This window comes from Balaenoptera acutorostrata, chromosome 1, assembly GCF_949987535.1.
Source record: "Balaenoptera acutorostrata chromosome 1, mBalAcu1.1, whole genome shotgun sequence".
Taxonomy (NCBI): domain Eukaryota; kingdom Metazoa; phylum Chordata; class Mammalia; order Artiodactyla; family Balaenopteridae; genus Balaenoptera; species Balaenoptera acutorostrata.
Window position 1 is genome coordinate 101,198,396 of NC_080064.1, and position 18,663 is coordinate 101,217,058.

Here is an 18,663-nt window from a genome sequence, read left to right on the forward strand (position 1 = left end):
ATGTTCTTTTTCCCTGTTCATAAGACTTGTAACCTTGAGCCCCTCTGACCTTTCTTTTTTTAATCTCTGCAAGTTAACAATCTACAAGAAACTTCTTTTAAGATATGAATTTTTCTTTCATCTAAAAAACAGAAGAAAAAGCCAAGAATGAGTCAAGTCTGGATCTTTTTGTGTTTGTTTCCTTACAGCAGGCTTGGCCTGGAGGAACCCAACAAATTCTCCTGCCTTCAACTTGGCAACAGTTGCCTGGGGTAGCTCTACACAACTCAGTCCAGCCCACTGCAGTGATTCCCGAGGCCATGGGCAGTGGCCAGCAGCTCACAGACTGGAGGCAAGTGCCCTGTGTTCCTCTCTGGGAGAATTTGCAAGGGCAGATCCCTTAGGGAAGGAGCACTTGAGGATTTGGTGAGACAGGAAGAAGGTCAAGGAAAGGAGAGATTTATCTCTGTGTGAAATCCTTAAAGAAAAGAATCCATATTGGGCTAGGAGACGGAGTTATAAGAAAACTTTGAATACAGGAAAACAGTAGGTTCTAAGTTCAGGAATTATTTACTTCAGATTTAAAGAAAGTCTTATGCAATAAGAAACTATACAGTGAAAACCCCTAAAGCCTTATAATCCAGGTGCCCAACTATAAAAATAAAACACAGCTTTATTTGGTTTTTTTTGTTTGTTTGTTTGTTTTAATTTATTTATTTTTATTTATTTATGGCTGTGTTGGTCTTCGTTTCTGTGCGAGGGCTTTCTCCAGTTGCGGCAAGCGGGGGCCACTCTTCATCGTGGTGTGGGGGCCTCCCACTATCGCAGCCTCTCCCGCTGCGGAGCACAGGCTCCAGACGCGCAGGCTCAGCAATTGTGGCTCGTGGGCCCAGTTGCTCCGCGGCATGTGGGATCCCCCCAGACCAGGGCTCGAACCCGCGCTCCCTGCACCGGCAGGCAGACTCCCAACCACTGCGCCACCAGGGAAGCCCCTGGTTGTTTTAATTGCTTTTATTATCTATTTGGTCCTGACTTCCCAGTGTTTTCAGCATTCGTGCTTCTCTTTCTGATGATACAGGAATGCCCACTCTCATGGCAACCAGTACAGCACTATTATGCAGCAGCCATCCTTGCTGACTAACCATGTGACATTGGCCACTGCTCAGCCCCTTAATGTTGGCGTTGCCCATGTTGTCAGACAACAACAATCCAGTTCCCTCCCTTCAAAGAAGAATAAGCAGTCTGCTCCAGTCTCTTCTAAGTAAGTCTCTGTTAGGGCTGATAATTAAAACTGCCGGTTTGAAAGGCATGTCACCTGGCATTTAGAGTGTTGGAGTATAGACACTTTTGGTATGAAGCAGCAAGAAGCTGCCAAATTGAAAAGAGCTAACCTTCGGGCATGCATACAGAGGTGTTCTGGTTATGCTAATCCTTTCTCTCTGCTGCCACTTTGAATCCAGCCTTCTTTTGGCTGATGTTTTTACTTTTCTGCCCACTTCACAGAGTGAAATTTAACCATGGGGTAAAGGGCATACAAAAATAAAATCTATATTCTAATTTTGGTGTTCTTGTCCTGGAAACCCTGGCTAGAGTGGTTAGTTTATTTTTTATTGGTACTTTTATAGTTAAGTGTATTGGCTTAATGATTCGGTAAGAAGGAATCAAAGAACAAATTGGAAAGAGTTCTGGGGAAAAGATACCTAGTTTTGGGGACCAAGCACTGAATGATCTTTCTTGTGACCTTTTCCTACAGGTCCTCTCTGGATGTTCTGCCTTCTCAAGTCTATTCTCTGGTTGGGAGCAGCCCCCTCCGTACCACATCTTCTTATAATTCCCTAGTCCCTGTACAAGATCAGCATCAGCCAATCATCATTCCAGATACTCCCAGCCCTCCTGTGAGTGTCATCACTATCCGCAGTGACACTGATGAGGAAGAGGACAACAAATATAAGCCCAATAGGTAAGACAGGTGAATGGTTCCCTAGCTCTGTGGCTCCTGCCCTTGGTCTTAGTCTGTTGGCTTCACACAAGTGGCTCAATTTTGGCTATGAAAGGAAGGACTAAAAAGGGGTATTTAGGAAGCATGGCCTTGGATGAGTGAGCCAGAACACTCAAGTTTCCATAACTGAGCATTGTCAAGTTTTCTGTAATATTATACATGTTCATCAGTTAAATTAGTCGTTCATACGTTGTCAGGCTATTCTGGCTTGGAATGCACATTATATACTACAGACATGATCCCCTGCCTTTAAGGAACTTCAGAGTCTGAAAACAGATACTGTAACGGAAGCATGTAAAAAACAATTAATTGGAACAAGTTGGTAGATATGAGATTATATGAAATTCATGTAATTTTTTAATCTGAACAGACCTCTTTGGAAGAGGTAGAACTTTAAGTAGGGCTACCTTCTTTTCCCCCCTCTGCTATATGGTCATTCAGCTTAAGAATTTAAGTACCAGATTATTTCCTCTTATCCCAGCACCTTAATCTAAGTCCTTAATTGGGCAGTTAACTAAGAGAGATTGGATACATTGAACAACTGTGATACACACCTCTCTTGGTGTGAACATAGTCAGTTGCCTTGATCATCCTGTGTTCATCTTCATTGCGTTTTTGGTGTTAGGCATATAGAAGAGGCAATAACTCTACTTTTACCTGAGGAGGAAGGATTCACGCATGAAAGTAACTTAGGAGACTTAACAGAGTCACATGTAAATGAAGTTTAAATGAACTTGAAAGAGTAAATTTAGAATGAAATACTTCAAAAGGGCTATTTACAAATGGTATTTACAAATGGCTATTTACAAATGGTAAATAGACTTGAAACTAAGTTTTGAAAGTGGTCATTGAACTGATTTGGGGAAGAAAAAAGTAAACTTTCCAGTGAAGAAAAGTGGCCTAGTACTGACAAAAATTATATAACCAGCAGGATTGCTTTGACCGGAGGCAAGCCTAGTAAAAATTAAGGAAAAGGTAAAGTTAGTAAGGTAGGGATCAGTTTGTGAAGAAACGTTTTTTGAAAACACCTATAGTGAGAAGTTTGATTAGATACAGTAAGGAACCATTTATAGTCTAGTAGGGTGATATGAAAATAAAGTGGTGTTTGAAGAATACTGTTGAAATAACTGCGAATGGGAATGGCTAAGAGGCAACATAGAATAGTTGCTAGAGGTGTGTACTTTGGAGTCATTCTGTCCTGGATCTGAATCCTGTCTTCACCACTTATCACTTGTGTGACCTTGGTCAAGTTTCTTAATCTCCATCTCCCTCTGCCTCAGTTGCCTTATCTGCAAAACAGGGATAAAGTACCTACTTCATGGAAGTGTTGTGAGGATTCAGTGAGATATGTGTAGAGTGTAAGAATAGTGCCTGATGCATAATAAGCACTCAGAAATTTGTTGCTGCTACTGTTGTTATTATTACTATCATCATGATTATCATCATTTTTATTATGGGAAGACCAGAGACCAGCAAAGAAACATTGCTAAAAGAGGGTTGAATTTTCATGTATTTTTTTCTCCTCAGCTCTGGCCTGAAGGCAAGGTCTAATGTCATCAGTTATGTCACTGTCAATGATTCTCCGGACTCTGACTCTTCCTTGAGCAGCCCATATTCCACTGATACCCTGAGTGCTCTCCGGGGCAATAGTGGACCCCTTCCGGAGGGTCCCGGCAGAGTCGTGGGGGATGGCACTGGCACCCGCACCATCATTGTACCTCCACTGAAAACTCAGCTTGGTGACTGCACTGTAGCAACCCAGGCCTCAGGTGAGTTTCTTCACAGCTGGAGTTGAATTCTCCTTTGATGTGTGTATCTTTAGTATTTTGCTATAATCTACTTTTGCCAATGGTACAGACCAGTGGCGTAGATTTTCCTAAAAATTACCTAGTTCAGAAATCAGTTCCTTGTGATGTGAAATTATTTTTGGCCATCAGTTTATCTTCCTGTGTTTATTTTGCTTGGATCAATATAAAAGTGAGTTTGTAGTCTCAGTAATACACTCACTGTTGATGGGAGAAGGTAGATACGACTTACGTTAGATGACAGGGAGAATTAACAGGCAGGTTTTTTTTGCCACAGGTGATTCAGCTTTGACAATCCAGAAATGAACGGGAACTGATAATGTTAAAAGTGATTGCAAACGTTTTTTTGGAAAACAATATGTACTTTAGATCTTTTCTCGCCCAGTGGCAAAGCAGTGATGCTTTTGTGGGTTGTATTATCAACCAAATTACCTCCATCTGTTTTGCTCTGTGAGCTGCTGGGTTTAGGTTCCCTGGTTCAGTTATTGGGTAATGAAATGCTAACTGCAGTAACAAGCCCCAGTTTTCGTGGCTAAACATAATAGAAATTTATTTCTGAGTCACATGAGTTCCCAGTGCAAGTGCTCTCGGTTGGTAGGCCTGGCAGCGAGGTTAGGATCAGAGCCTTGGAATCCTCGGCATCCAGTCGGAAGGAGAAGTAAAGTATGGAGGAGGCGCACACAGTTTTTAACCTCTTTAGCCCGGGAAATAGTGAAAACTCATCACATGGCCCCACCTAGAGGCAAGGGGGCCCAGAAAAACGTAGCCCCTGTCTAGGCAGCTCTTTTCCAGTGGCAACTCTATACACCAAAGGCGAGGACTGTGCAATTTTGGCATCGATATAGCCATCTCTTCGTACTTTTATAAATTAGTGTTTTACCATGAATTATAATACTGCTGAAGACATAAACAGTGTTCTAGTTTGAGGGTGACGTGTGGTTCTCCTCCTGAGAAGTAGACAACTGTCCATTGCAGACAGGGCAAAACTTCCTGATGCCAGGCTACTGAGAAAGATTATTAGGAGCTCTGTCCACTATTGGGTCCAAAGAAAATAGGTTGCTCCACAAGTCACTGAATAAATGCTCCAGTTTTCCTAGTGGGACCACAGAAGGAAGCAAAATTTTGAAAATTGATCGTGCTTATATTCAGCTGCACTTTCTGCAGTTTCTTAGAATTTGAAGACAGTGAATGCCCAACAAGATATAATCTTGTCTTTCTTTAAACCCCTTGGACACCTAAATGTTCCTAAATATTACCAAGATCTTACTGAGCTTCACATTGTCATTTCTGTACTTGTTTAATCCCTTCCTACGTAAACTCTAGGCTCCTTGAGAGCAGGGACTGTGTCTTACTTGTGTTTATATTTCTAATAGTACCTTTCACATTACTGGAGATTAGATAATATTTACTGAAGTGAACCTTTTGAAGATCCTTTATGGAGCTTTGTAGAAAGACAGAAAAGAAATGGATAATACAGTTTTTGTTCTTCTAGTGTAAATGTAATTGAGGAAATAAGATACACATGAAACCTTAACTCTTGGAAACCTCATACAAACATGGACTGATTAAGATGATGCCATCTGAGGTTTAGCTCAGTGATACTGAGTCCATGTCTGCTCGTAACTAGAGCCTGACCCTTTCTTAGGTCTCCTGAGCAGTAAGAGCAAGCCGGTGGCTTCAGTGAGCGGGCAGTCGTCTGGATGCTGTGCCACCCCCACAGGATATCGGGCTCAGCGCGGGGGGGCCAGCGCAGCACAGCCACTCAACCTTAGCCAGGTAAGCACGAGGCGCTGCTGCCTTCTGTTTGGGGCCCCCGCTGTTGTTACTCTCTGGAGAACCCTGCTTCTGGCTGGACTGCTGAATAAAGCCAAATGAAGCCCCTTCTGTGTCAAACAATTTGGTGTCCGTGGCCTGTGTCATATCTGTATGTGCTGTGTCTCTTCATTCCCTCTGTAAATGGGTTCAGAATGTACGTTCCACGTTTTCCATCAGACCTCCCTAGTCTATCCTGGAAGATAAGAGAAATGTGTGGAATTTAGAAAGTGCCTAGGATGCTTTAGTTCTTGCCTGGTTCTGCACCACCACATGCATTGAGACCAGATTCTCTTCCTTTATCTCCTGGGTCATAAATAACCTGAGCCTTATTACACTGTTTACTTGAAGCAAGAGACAGTGAAAAAGCTTTCTGGATACTTAATCAACTGGTTCTAGTCTTACATGGTGCTTGAGTCTGGGATTTGGGGCTTTTTTCTCCCCATCTGATCCTCTGATGGGGTGGGGAGGGTCACTATTCTCTTTGTGTTCACTTTTTCCTCAGCTGAAATTCTGGTGCTTGTATGATGTCTACTAGTAGTGAGAAAGTGTAAATATGAGGGTGTAACTGTGGTTGTGTGTGTAGAGAGAGAGAGAGCACATGCAAGTGCAAATGTAAGTTCGAGTTAGTGCATGTGTCTTGGGCTCCACAATTCAAGAGGGATAGGAAGAACTTAGAGGAGAGCAAAAGAAAACAATGGCAAGGAAGAAAGGTTAGGAAAAATTCAAAGTCACTGACGCCAGAATAGGGTGAGTTGAGTCGACAGTTATTTACTTGCAGGAGTGAGTAACCCTATGAACTCTTGATTTCCCCCTTTCCTCTGTCATACTTGAGAGCAAACTGCTGCTGTCTGGGCTGGGTTAGGATCTGTTCTGCCAGGAGGCAGAGGGATGGATGGCTGACTTCTGACAGCATTGCCAGTCTGGGAGATTCTGTGCTATGGCAGCCCAGAAGCAGTATGCGTTAGAACCTCAACTCTCAAATTGGCCTTTGGTGCCCTGAACCAGAGTGACCTCAAGATTCCTCACTCCCTTCTTCCTCCTTCCAGAACCAGCAGTCATCGTCAGCTCCAACCTCGCAGGAGAGAAGCAGCAACCCTGCCCCCCGCAGGCAGCAGGCGTTTGTGGCCCCGCTCTCCCAAGCCTCTTACGCCTTCCAGCATGGCAGCCCACTACATTCGACCGGGCACCCACACCTGGCCCCAGCCCCTGCTCACCTGCCAAGCCAGCCTCACCTGTATACGTATGCTGCCCCCACTTCTGCTGCTGCATTGGGCTCCACCAGCTCCATCGCTCATCTCTTCTCCCCGCAGGGCTCCTCAAGGCATGCTGCAGCGTATACCACCCACCCTAGCACTCTGGTGCACCAGGTCCCTGTCAGTGTTGGGCCCAGTCTCCTCACTTCTGCCAGCGTGGCCCCTGCTCAGTACCAACACCAATTTGCCACCCAGTCTTACATTGGGTCTTCCCGAGGCTCAACCATTTACACTGGATACCCACTGAGCCCTACCAAGATCAGCCAGTATTCTTACTTGTAGTTGGTGAGTATGAGGGAGGAGGGGTCAGCGTTCTTAATGGGCTGTGATGAGCTCCTCCCTCACCCTCTCCTGAAACTCCTTAGCCAGCAACTTGCTCTGCAGGGGCCCACTGAAGCAGAAGGCTTTTCTCTGGGGAACCTGTCTCAGTGTTGACTGCATTGTTGTAGTCTCCCAAAGTCTGCCCTATTTTTTAATTCTTTATTTTTGTGACAGCATTTTTGGTATTTGGAAGAGTTCAGATGCCCATCGTCTGCAGTTACCAAGGAAGAGAGATCATTCTGAAGTTAACCTTTGAAAAATATTTTCTCTCTCTGACTTGATTTCTATAAATGCTTTTAAAAACACATGAAGTTCCTCTTTATTTAACTTTATTTTATTGTAATTGCTGGTCAGAGGAAAAATGCTGATAGAAGGACTTGAAATCTGGTAACAAGAAAAGAAAAATCATTACTTTCTGCTTGTTTAAAAACCAAGACTTAATTAATTGCTTATCTTAAGAGCAGCTTGCACAAGTCTGTATTTTACTATCTCGCATTTCTCCTCAAAATTTTACCTTTGCTAATGGGACATTTAAGCTTACAGTGTTTTAATTTTGTTTTCATGTCATGTTATATTTAGTGGGAAATTGTTATTTTTGCAAAGCTGGTTACATACTACTCTCTGTTACTGTTGGGATTCTCTCAGTTGCTCCTGTGTTTATTATTAAAGTAGTGTTAAAAAGGCAGCTCACCATTTGCTGGTAACTTAGTGTGAGAGAATCCATACCTACCGTGAAAGCACCAGGTATTCTTTCTAAATGAAGCCCTGTGCATTCTTTTTAAATTATTTTTAAAAAGTCCTTCTCTCTCTGATTTAGCTTAAATTTTATTATTGGAAAAGCCATTAAGGTGGTTATTATTGTATGGTGGTAGTTGTTTTATTATATGCAAAATCTCTTTGTATTATGCGATACTGGCATTGATGAGCTTTGCCTAAAGGTTGTTGGCATTGATGAGCTTTGCCTGAGTATTAGTATGAATTTTCAGTAATACACCTCTTTCTCTCTTTGCCTCAGCTCTCCCTTCATTCTATGTGATTTATTTGGGGAGAAAGCTAAAGGATCTGAAACCAGATAAGAAACGTTGTGTATAGCTTTTATACTTTAAAGTAGCTTTCTTTGTATGCCAGCAGCAAATTGAATGCTCTCTTATTAAGACTTATATAATAAGTGCATGTAGGAATTGCAAAAAATATTTTAAAAATTTATTACTGAATTTAAAAATATTTTAGAAGTTTTGTAATGGTGGTGTTTTAATATTTTGCATAATTAAATATGTACATATTGATTAGAAGAATATAACAAGCAATTTTTCCTGCTAACCCAAAATGTTATTTGTAATCAGATGTGTAGTGATTACACTTGAATTGTGTATTTAGTGTGTTTCTGATCCTCCAGTGTTACCCCGGAGATAGAATTGATGTCTCCATTGTATTTAAACCAAAATGAACTGATACTTGTTGGAATGTATGTGAACTAATTGCAATTATATTAGAGCATATTACTGTAGTGCTGAGTGAGCAGGGGCATTGCCTGCAAGGAGAGGAGACCCTTGGAATTGTTTTGCACAGGTGTGTCTGGTGAGGAGTTGTTCAGTGTGTGTCTCTTCCTTCCCTTTCTCCTCCTTCCCTTATTGTAGTGCCTTATATGATAATGTAGTGGTTAATAGAGTTTACAGTGAGCTTGCCTTAGGACGGACCAGCAAGCCCCCGTGGACCCTAAGCTGTTCACTGGGATTTATCAGAACAGGATTAATAGCTGTGTTGTGTATATGCATTGTTCTCAGTTTCCCTGCCGACACTGAAAAATAAAAACAGCAGCTTCTCTTTTTTACCGCCACCTCTACCCCTTTCCATTTTGGATTCTCAGCCGAGTTCTCACAGAAGCATTTTCCCCATGTGGCTCTCTCACTGTGCATTGCTACCTTGCTTCTGTGAGAATTCGGGAAGCAGGTGAGAGGAGTCAAGCCAATATTAAATATGCATTTTTTTTCTTTTTTCTTTCTTTTTTTTTTTTTAAGTATGTGCAATCACTTTTAGATGAGATTTATTTTTTCCTTTTCCCATGTGGCAGTCCTTCCTGCAAATAGTTGATATTCCTAGTAAAATGTTTGCTTGTTGAAAAAAACATGTAACAGATGTGTTTATACCAAAGAGCCTGTTGTATTGCTTCCCGCGTCCCCAATACTACGAGGAGGAGTTTTGTGAAGCCGCTGGTGACAGGGAACTCAAAGAAAGGTTTCTTAGCCGGTGAAGAATATTTAGAAGGAACCAAAGCCTGTTGAGCCATCGGCCTTTTGAGGTTTCTTTTTAACAACTTATTCTTGGGGCCCTTCAAACTGTGAAATTGTCCTTGTACTCTCAGCTCCTACACGGATCTGGGTCAAGTAGAGAGTACTGGGGATGGCAAAGTTCCTGCCCATTAAAGATTTGCGGGAAGAAGGATAACCCTAAGATGTAGACATGTTCCATCTGAACTGAAGCTTACGTATTTGAGGGATAAGTCTAGGACTGGTTCTTTGTAGAGATGGTGTCAAGGAGGTGCAGGATGGAGATGGGAGATTTCATGGAGCCTGGTCGGCAAGCTCTGTACCAGGTTGAACACCGAGGAGCTGTCAGGGTATTTGGAATTTCTTCATTGTAAGGAGGAAGGGCTTTCAGGATGGGGCAGATAGTCAGTACAGCCTACCAGGAACATGTTGGTGTTTTCTACTTTTTTTTTTTTTTATCATTATTTTGTGTTTTCAGCACTGTATTGATCAAGATACCCAAGCAGTTTGTATAGTTTCTGTCACTAGTGTTATACAGTTTTCTGGTCACTGCGTGCAATCTTTGTGTCTCTTTTTGCCAAGCGCATTCTCATTTTCTTGCTCAAAGGCAGATCTAGTTTCTAATGGAAATATTTTTTGTTCCTTATCTTTACAAGGGATAAGATTTGTTGTTTTTGTAAGAAATGAGATGCAGGAAAAAAACACTCCACTCCTGCGCACCCTACCCCCCACCCCCAGTCCAGTAAGTGGATACCACTTAAGATAGGAGTCTTCACGGGGAGAAGACAATACCAAGAGCTTATACTGTTAACCATAATCACCTTACTAGCAGTGTGTGGCTTTAAGAATTTTAGAGATCTTCAGTCTTAGTTTTGCAAATTGGCATTTCAGATTTACCAAGATAAAAATCCACCTGTGTCTGCTGAATGTGTATGTGCTCAGTGTGGCTTTAGATTCTGTCTCTGGGGCTTAACATTGCTGGCCCTGACAGGATGGGGGAAGCTCCAGGAATAAAGTGAGCAGCTGGCCCAGGTCACAGTGGCCTGACCTCAGACCAGCTTAAGGCTTTAAGTCCTCTCAGAACTTGTATTTCCAGCTTCTCCCCTTCAGGGTGAGAGAGAAAATGGGAAGGGTTAGGTATAGCCACTCTAGGCTCATCAGGACACTTGATCACTCCAGAGTTTTAAATATCTTCCAGGAAGTGATACTATGGTCAGTGCTCAGCTAAAATCCCAGCCCCAGGAATGAGAACTCCATTTAAACAGTTCTGACCATCCATCGTCCTCCACTAGAGGGGCTAAACTTGACTGCCCTTAGCCAGGCAAGCGCAGTAGTGTGTGTTTTATTCAGCATTATTATGCAAAAACCCACTGGTTAGGATGGTTTGTTTTAGGATAGGAAATGAAATTGCCTCTCAGTGACAGGAATGACCCAAGCCTGCTTCCTGTTTCAATTTTTTTTTTTTTTTAACTGATGGATGGTGCAGCATGTCTACATGGTTGTTTGTTGCTAAACTTTATATAATATGTGGTTTTGATTCAGCTTGAAAAATAATCTCACTACATGTAGCAGTACATTTTATGTACATTATATGTAACGTTAGTATTTCTGCTTTGAATCCTTGATATTGCAATGGAATTCCAAGTTTATTAAATGTATTTGATATGCTAGTTATTGTGTGCGATTTAAACTTTTTTTGCTTTCTCCCTTTTCTGGTTGTGCGCTTCCTTTTATGACAAGCCTCTAGAAACAGTTTCTGAGAATTACTGAGCTATGTTTGTAATGCAGATGTACTTAGGGAGTATGTAAAATAATCATTTTAACAAAAAGAAATAGATATTTAAAATTTAATACTAACTACGGGAAAAGGGTCCATTGTGTAAAACATAGTTTATCTTTGGATTCAATGTTTGTCTTTGGTTTTACAAAGTAGCTTGTATTTTCAGTATTTTCTACATAATATGGTAAAATGTAGAGCAATTGCAATGCATCAATAAAATGGGTAAATTTTCTGATTCATGTGGCTGTTTTTGACTTCTCTTATAGGGGTACAAAGGGGATCAACAATTGGCATCTTTGGAGTGGCTAAATACATTGCATCTGAATGCCAGTAGAGTGTTAGAGACAACTTCATTCTTCATACAAGTCTCCACACCAGAAATAAATAGGGGTCGGTAGGGAATACTTCCCAAGAATGGAGTGTCCAGGGCCCTAACTTAAGATCATCTGGATCTGGCCCTTTGAAAGATGCAGAAACTTCTGACACAGGCTAATTAAACCTTGCTTCCTAGCATGTTCCACCAAACATCTAAAGTACCAGAATGCAAATAAGGATAACCACAAGATGATGCTATTTTCCCCTCCTTTCAGAAAGCTGCACTGTTAGAAGAATCTTTTTTTTTTCTTTTTATAACATCTTTATTGGAATATAATTGCTTTACAATGGTGTGTTAGTTTCTGCTTTATAACAAAGTGAATCAGCTATACATATACATATATCCCCATATCTCCTCCCTCTTGCGTCTCCCTCCTACCCTTCCTATCCCACCCCTCTAGGTGGTCACATCTCCCTGTGCTATGCGGCTGCTTCCCACTAGCTAGCTATTTTACATTTGGTAGTGTATATGTCCACGCCACTCTCGCACTTCATCCCAGCTTACCCTTCCCCCTCCCCATGTCCTCAAGTCGAAGGAATAGTTTTTTTTGTTTTTTGTTTTTTTAGAGCAGGACTTTGGCTCAGATTTCTCTTAAGTGAGTGATTAGAGTAAAATTTCTCCTGATAAAGAATTAGAGATTTGTCTAGATTCATCACTGCGGGGCTCTGAATAAATGCTATGCTCATTTGACTCCTTTTGACGCATGTGTTTCAGGACAAGTCTATCTTACAGTGGCCATTAATTCATTTTGGGCCCCTGTAGTCATAGTTGGGATATGGAAATGAGAAACATTTAGAAACACCCTTTTGGGCCATAACCAAGAGAAGTTATCAATAGTCTGTTCTCTCCCATCAGTAGGGAAGTCAGAGTACATTTATTTTGATTTAGACTGCAACATATATATTTTTCAGATTTTTTTTTTCCTAAATAAATGAATGTAAAATTAGTGTGAACACTCCCCAGTTTGGGTAAGAGAATATGCCTAGAAGCTTTCAGGCCAAGGAAGACTGTATATAGAAAGACTGCAGTCAGTCTCACTTCCAGATAATCAAGAATTAATTTACTAATTTCTCAATGACCTGTTCTGGGTTTTTTGGTTTTTGTTTTTTAGTTTTAATCTCAGATACATTCTCTTTCTTAGGCTAAATCGTAGAGAGATTGGGATAGCCCCATAAGTAATTGGATAGTCCGTGGGGAAAGCTGCATTTTAATCATGAAAACCCCTGTAAACTCAACCTACTTGGCTTGCTTTGCGGCACATTTTCCACTGGAGGTGAACTTGGTTTCCCTGTTAATTCTGAGATGACACCAGGTGCTTAGCACAAGATGGCGCCAGTGAGCCGCAGAAGAAGGTACTACAGACTTGACCCCTGGGGCCTTTTTTCCCACCCCTTCCCCTCAAACCTCATCTCCCCTGCTTCCAGCTTCCACTAAAGGCAGAAAACAATCCATGCTGTTATTGCTGGGAAAGGAAAGGATTAACGAAGGATGGTTCTTAAGTCAGCATTAGAAGCATTCTAAAGCAGAAAATAGAGTTTGCTGAGTTTCCTCCGGGGCCTCTGCCTCCCCCTGCTAGCTCCTTTTCCTGAGTGACTGCCCAGAAGGCCTTTGCCCTAGGGTTTCCAATCTCCTTCTCCTCTCCTGGCGAGCCCACGGCCTAGGCGGGAGGTGGTTAAGCCTTCTGGCTGCTCTGCACTAGGACCATCTGTGTTTGATCAATCCAGGCGGAAAGGAGGGGGTGGGGCCCGTAAAGAGACTGTGAAAGCATTCCAGAGTAGTGAGAGAGCCCCCGAGATCCTGCAAGAGAGAAGGCACCGCCCCCAGCCCGGCCTCCAAAGCTAACCCGCCAGCTTGAGTGGAAGAGGCCGTGTGCACACGACTACACACTTGGTCTACCCTGGCCCTACTCTCCCGCAGCCATGGGGCCCCGCACCCCGCTCCTTATCTTGTTCCTTTTGTCTTGGTCGGGACCCCTTCAAGGACAGCAGCACCACCTTGTGGAGTACATGGAACGCCGACTAGCTGCCTTAGAGGTAGGTGTCTCCTTTCTCTTCTGGCCCAGCCTGGAAGGATTCCACATCTCCTGTTGATTCACCCAGTTTGTCAGGGATGTGGGGATGACAAATTAGGGCTCTTGTAAGAACCTACAGAAAACTCCGTCTTTTAATAAGAGGATCCTCAAAATTGCAAGTCCTCCTCTTTTCCCACATACATAAAGCAATTCCAAAGCAAAGAGACCTTTGTGTTTCACCCCTGGGATTAGATGGGATAAGGGAAGAGAGTGGAAATGAGAGCTAGAATTGTGGGGATGCATCTCAGGACGAGCTGATGATTCTATTGAAAGTTGGAAGTTCTCAGAGGATCTGCAACTTTCTGCCTTTTTAACAGCTTGGAGTCTGTAACATCCTAATTCCCAAGAGGAGGATCGTATAATGGAGCAGAGATCCCTTCTCACCCTCATGCACTTAGACTGCCCTAGAGGCTCGGAGAACTCAGTGGCACTGCTCACAGCACGGCTGGAGGATGCAAAGTCGGGACTGGGGCCTAGATGGATCTTAGCTGAGCTCTTTGCACATTCAGCATCTTGAACATTTGGTTTTCTCTCTGTGGAGGTTGAAGGGGACGCTGATGCCTGGCTGAGTTTTGCTTTTTCCCATTCCTAACTCCCTGGTTGGGCCTCTCCCTGCCTGGGAGTTGTAACCCTTCGGCCCTCCTTCCTGCTGCCCCATCCCTTTAGGAACGGCTGGCCCAGTGCCAGGACCAGAGTAGTCGGCACGCTGCTGAGCTGCGGGATTTCAAGAACAAGATGCTGCCGCTGTTGGAGGTGGCCGAGAAGGAGCGGGAGGCACTCAGAACTGAGGCTGACACCATGTCGGGGAGAGTGGACCGTCTGGAGCGGGAGGTGGACTATCTAGAGACCCAGAACCCAGCCCTACCCTGTGTAGAGGTTGATGAGAAGGTGACTGGAGGCCCTGGGGCCAAAGGCAAGGGCAGAAGAAACGAGAAGTACGATATGGTGACAGGTAAGTGATCTGAAACAGACCCCTGTATTCTTCCTTGGTTCTTTCCCTTTTTTCTCCTTATTCCAGTCCATTTGGCTCTATCTTCTAGAATCTGTTTTAGGGAAATCACTGTAATATCAGGTTCATTGAGGAGAGTTTCTGGGGACCCAGGCCTCTGTGGTGCTCTTTTTCCCAATCCTCCATAAGAGTGGAGGCGTCCACTGGGCAAAGGCCCACTGTTCTCCAAATAGCCCACCCTGGGGGGTTCCTGCAGTGAGCATCTAACTCTCGCCTGTTTTTCCTTGTCCTGTGCTTTTCTCCTTTCCCACCAGACTGTGGCTACACAATCTCTCAGGTGAGATCAATGAAGATCCTGAAGCGGTTTGGTGGCCCAGCTGGTCTGTGGACCAAGGATCCACTGGGGCCAGCAGAGAAGATCTACGTGTTAGATGGGACCCAGAATGACACAGCCTTTGTCTTCCCAAGGCTGCGTGACTTCACTCTTGCCATGGCTGCCCGGAAAGCTTCCCGAGTCCGGGTGCCCTTCCCCTGGGTAGGCACGGGCCAGCTGGTATATGGTGGCTTTCTTTACTATGCCCGGAGGCCCCCTGGGAGACCTGGAGGGGGCGGTGAGTTGGAGAACACTTTGCAGCTCATCAAGTTCCACCTGGCAAACCGAACAGTGGTGGACAGTTCAGTATTCCCAGCAGAGGGTTTGATCCCCCCGTACGGGCTGACGGCAGACACGTACATAGACCTGGCGGCTGATGAGGAGGGCCTTTGGGCTGTCTATGCCACCCAGGAGGACGAGAGGCACTTGTGTCTGGCCAAGTTAGACCCACAGACGCTGGACACAGAGCAGCAGTGGGACACACCATGTCCCAGAGAGAACGCTGAGGCTGCCTTTGTCATCTGTGGGACGCTATACGTTGTTTATAATACCCGCCCTGCCAGTCGGGCCCGCATCCAGTGCTCCTTTGATGCCAGTGGCACCCTGACCCCCGAAAGGGCAGCACTCCCTTATTTCCCCCGTCGATATGGTGCCCACGCCAGCCTCCGCTATAACCCCCGCGAGCGCCAGCTTTACGCCTGGGATGATGGCTACCAGATTGTCTATAAGCTGGAGATGAGGAAGAAAGAGGAAGAAGTTTGAGGGAGCTAGTCTTGTTTTCTGAATCTCTTTCACCTCCATACATTTATATCCCGACTAAATTTCCTGCTCCTCATTCCGGGCAAGTTGTGATTCACATCTCATATTTTCAGCCAATGGAAGCCAAATTCTCATTGCCCCTTCATTTCACATGGGACTCCAGATCTCGAGGAATCCTTTTAGAGATAAAAGAGAGACAGCCCTAAATGTTCATTCCTCTCTTGCCCCATGTCAACAGATTTCAGGCCGGTGAAAGATGAGCCAGCTCCAGAGCTCTGACCCTTATACGTATGGGGGCGACCCCAGTGAACAGGCAACAGAATATTTCTTGCCTCAGTGCGAGTCAGGGGAGAGAGGGCTAGGAGGACATGACGTTAGACTCTGCCCTCTCTCCCTTCTCCCTTCAGTGCCCTAGAGGATGGGACTCGTTCTGTACTGCAGCGTTTTGCATTAAAAGGAAAATCCACTGCTCCTTGCCTGTGTTTGTTTGGGGTAGCCCTCAGATCAGATTTCTCCCCGTGATCGTCCATCTTCTCCTCTGCCCCATCCCCGCTCCTTAAGCCGCATTAGGGACTTGTCTGGGCTCCCTTGCCGAGCGAGAGGGGCTTCTCCAGTTACAGACTTCACTGGGAGGTGCCTGGGGAGGCGGCAGAATCCCAGCACTTCCAGAGGCTGGGCAAAAGCCCCCGGGGTGCCCACCGTCCTCCGCAGCAGCCCTCCCAGAACCACCAGCGGCACCGCGCCTCCGGCCGCGAGACTGGGGCCCAGGGGCACAGCTTCCAATTCCAATTCTCCGAGGTTTTGATGCAGACAATGGGTTTTAGTCACACTGAAGTCGAATGCGGAAACCAGAGCCCTGAATGAGTGTGGGTTCTGTAAGAACTTTAAGTCTCACCTCTGAAGTGGCCTCTGCCCCCAGGACCGAACCCCACTCCCATCTCCAGCATCAAGCTCATCGCCAGGACCAGGTTGCACAATCGCGCTTGGTCTGAACCGCTCTGATTTTCCTGCTGCCACGGCGTCTGCGGTTGGGGCGAGGAGGAGGGGCAGTGACCACGTCCCAGATGTTAGTCTTCCCAGTTTCCCAACACATCTCTCTCGCCACCCTCCTCACCCCCACGTACCTACCCCAGTCCTGGAACCTGGCTGAAGTCTGTCCAGAAGTCCCGGAAACTTAACCCTTTCCTGCCTAGCACTCTGGCCTCTGGGCTGCAATTGCAGAAGGCCATCTGGGGAAGGGAGAAGGGAGAAAGGACAGGAGGAGGGGACCCCGGTTTTGGACTCCAGTCTCTAGGCATCTGCTGAGCTCTGTACCAGGCCCCGCTCCAGCCTCATCCTCATGTCCAACACTCTGGAGCAAGGCCATCTGAGGGACAAGATCCACTGCTTGGACTGTGAAGTTGACCTCAAGCAGCCCTGGGAGTCCTCCTGGTTATTTACCCCTTGGCAGGGAGAGGAAAGGGACCCGGTCTTCTCCCCCCACCCTCTCCCCCACCCCCAGGGTAGGGTGGACCAGTCAGGGCCCTGTGATCCTCCTTTTGTCTTCTTTTCTTCCCTCCCCAGGCGGAGCTGCTCCTGACGTAGGTTGGCGAGGCAGGGGAAATGAAAGGCAGTGAAGCACCTCACAAAGGCGCTATTGTGGGGAGCCTGGGCGGGTGGAGGCTCGCTCCCATTCAGTTCTCTCTAATATGGGGCTGGCAGCAGTAATCACCGCCTGTCAGCCCACAGAGGGGTCTGCCCACGGAACATCTGGCTCTAGCAGCGCGTGGTTCGCTGAGGAGGGCGTGGAGGAGGGAGGGAGCTCTCGGTGGAGGCCCGGGCAAGAGGGGGCCAGGCCCCGAGGAGGGGTGTGTGGGCGCGTGCACACATGGGGGGAGCTCGTCTCCTTAGTGTGACACCACTGGGTGAGAGGGTGAGGGCCCGTCTGTAGAGGCATCTTGATCCAGCACCAGTTGCCAGAAACGGCTTTTTGACGACCCTGAGGAGGGAATAGCTCCGGAGACTCTGTGTGTAGATGACATCAGTGTGAGGAGTGAGTGCTAACACCGGGTCCTTCCACCTCACAACGTGTGTGCCTGTCTTTGTGGCATCTTTTTTTCCCTGGTTCCTCAATGAGGGAAAACGCAGGTTTTTTTTGTTTTGTTTTTGTTTTTTTCTTGCTTAAAATTTCTTTGGAAAAGTTCACTCAGACTTTTCTGAAAGGGCAGAAATCTCTGAGGCCTTGTCACTTACTACTTTTTCCTTTTTGTTTTTCTTTTTGGCTTGTGTACAATAGCTAGTGCTATTTTGGAAGCGTTTTAGAAGGTGAGTGGAACTGTGTGGGCAGATCCAGTGAACTGTCCAAATTCATTAAGCTTAATTATCTGCTGCTCAAGGAGAGAGCCTCCGTGGCTGAATCCTATCATCAAAAAGCAGCCTCACTGCTCCTTCTCAGACCCTCCATAACATGTCACTTGACAGAAACAGGTTATGACCTCTGGTTTGAGTTGACAGTGGTCGGACAGTGGGAAGCAGAGGCCCTATGGGGTAAAAAGGCGCTAAGAGTCCAAAGAGAAGTTCCACGTCTGCCCGCAACACCCGGCCCTAAGACAGTAAACAGCCAGGGATGGGGTTGTAGGGAATAGCGTCAAGAAGCAGGAAGGGCCGCTGCTGTGGGGACAGCTGTCTGCCAGATCTTTGGTCCAGGCATTGCCTCTCTAGCACAAGGCAGGGTTCAGAGGGCTCCCTTTACTCTGCCCTCAGAATTTCCCACCCTAACTTCCCAGCTCTCCTCCTTGTTCTCAATAGCCTTTCCTCCCTGGTGCTGGCCTTTGTGTCTGCCCATGAGAGAAACGAACGTGTTCACCTTGTCATTTTCATCAAGGAACCTGAGCCAAGGTTGTCAGAGCCCCAGATGGTGGTGGAGGGAGAGGGCAG

At 45.5% G+C, this 18,663-nt stretch overlaps 2 protein-coding genes across 3 annotated transcripts in view; both read left to right on the plus strand.

Annotated features, from left to right (window-relative positions):
- The window catches only part of HIPK1 (homeodomain interacting protein kinase 1), a 49,793-nt gene extending 38,337 nt beyond the window's left edge, over positions 1-11,456 (plus strand). The window contains exons 11-16 of one of the 2 annotated variants that reach the window (XM_057542090.1): positions 192-331; positions 1,058-1,240; positions 1,733-1,939; positions 3,506-3,747; positions 5,429-5,559; positions 6,645-11,456. In XM_057542090.1, coding sequence (XP_057398073.1) covers positions 192-331; positions 1,058-1,240; positions 1,733-1,939; positions 3,506-3,747; positions 5,429-5,559; positions 6,645-7,133 — 1,392 coding nt within the window. In that variant the 3' untranslated portion in view covers positions 7,134-11,456. Of the gene's footprint in view, positions 1-188; positions 332-1,057; positions 1,241-1,732; positions 1,940-3,505; positions 3,748-5,428; positions 5,560-6,644 lie in introns of both variants that reach the window. The other variant, XM_057542031.1, reaches the window with a different exon arrangement.
- Positions 11,457-13,410: 1,954 nt separating this feature from the next.
- On the plus strand, positions 13,411-16,218 carry OLFML3 (olfactomedin like 3). The gene is made up of 3 exons (XM_007169358.2): positions 13,411-13,628; positions 14,333-14,618; positions 14,930-16,218. The coding sequence occupies exons 1-3, from the start codon at positions 13,515-13,517 to the stop codon at positions 15,748-15,750; spliced, it is 1,221 nt and encodes a 406-aa protein (XP_007169420.1). The 5' UTR covers positions 13,411-13,514; the 3' UTR covers positions 15,751-16,218.
- The last annotated feature ends 2,445 nt before the right edge of the window (positions 16,219-18,663 follow it).

Coding starts and splice junctions, on each gene's coding strand:
- OLFML3 (XM_007169358.2), top strand. CDS start 13,515: ATGGGGCCCCGCACCCCGCTCCTTATCTTGTTCCTTTTGTCTTGGTCG. Junction 13,629..14,332: donor GCCGACTAGCTGCCTTAGAG/GTAGGTGTCTCC, acceptor CCATCCCTTTAG/GAACGGCTGGCCCAGTGCCA. Junction 14,619..14,929: donor GAAGTACGATATGGTGACAG/GTAAGTGATCTG, acceptor CTTTCCCACCAG/ACTGTGGCTACACAATCTCT.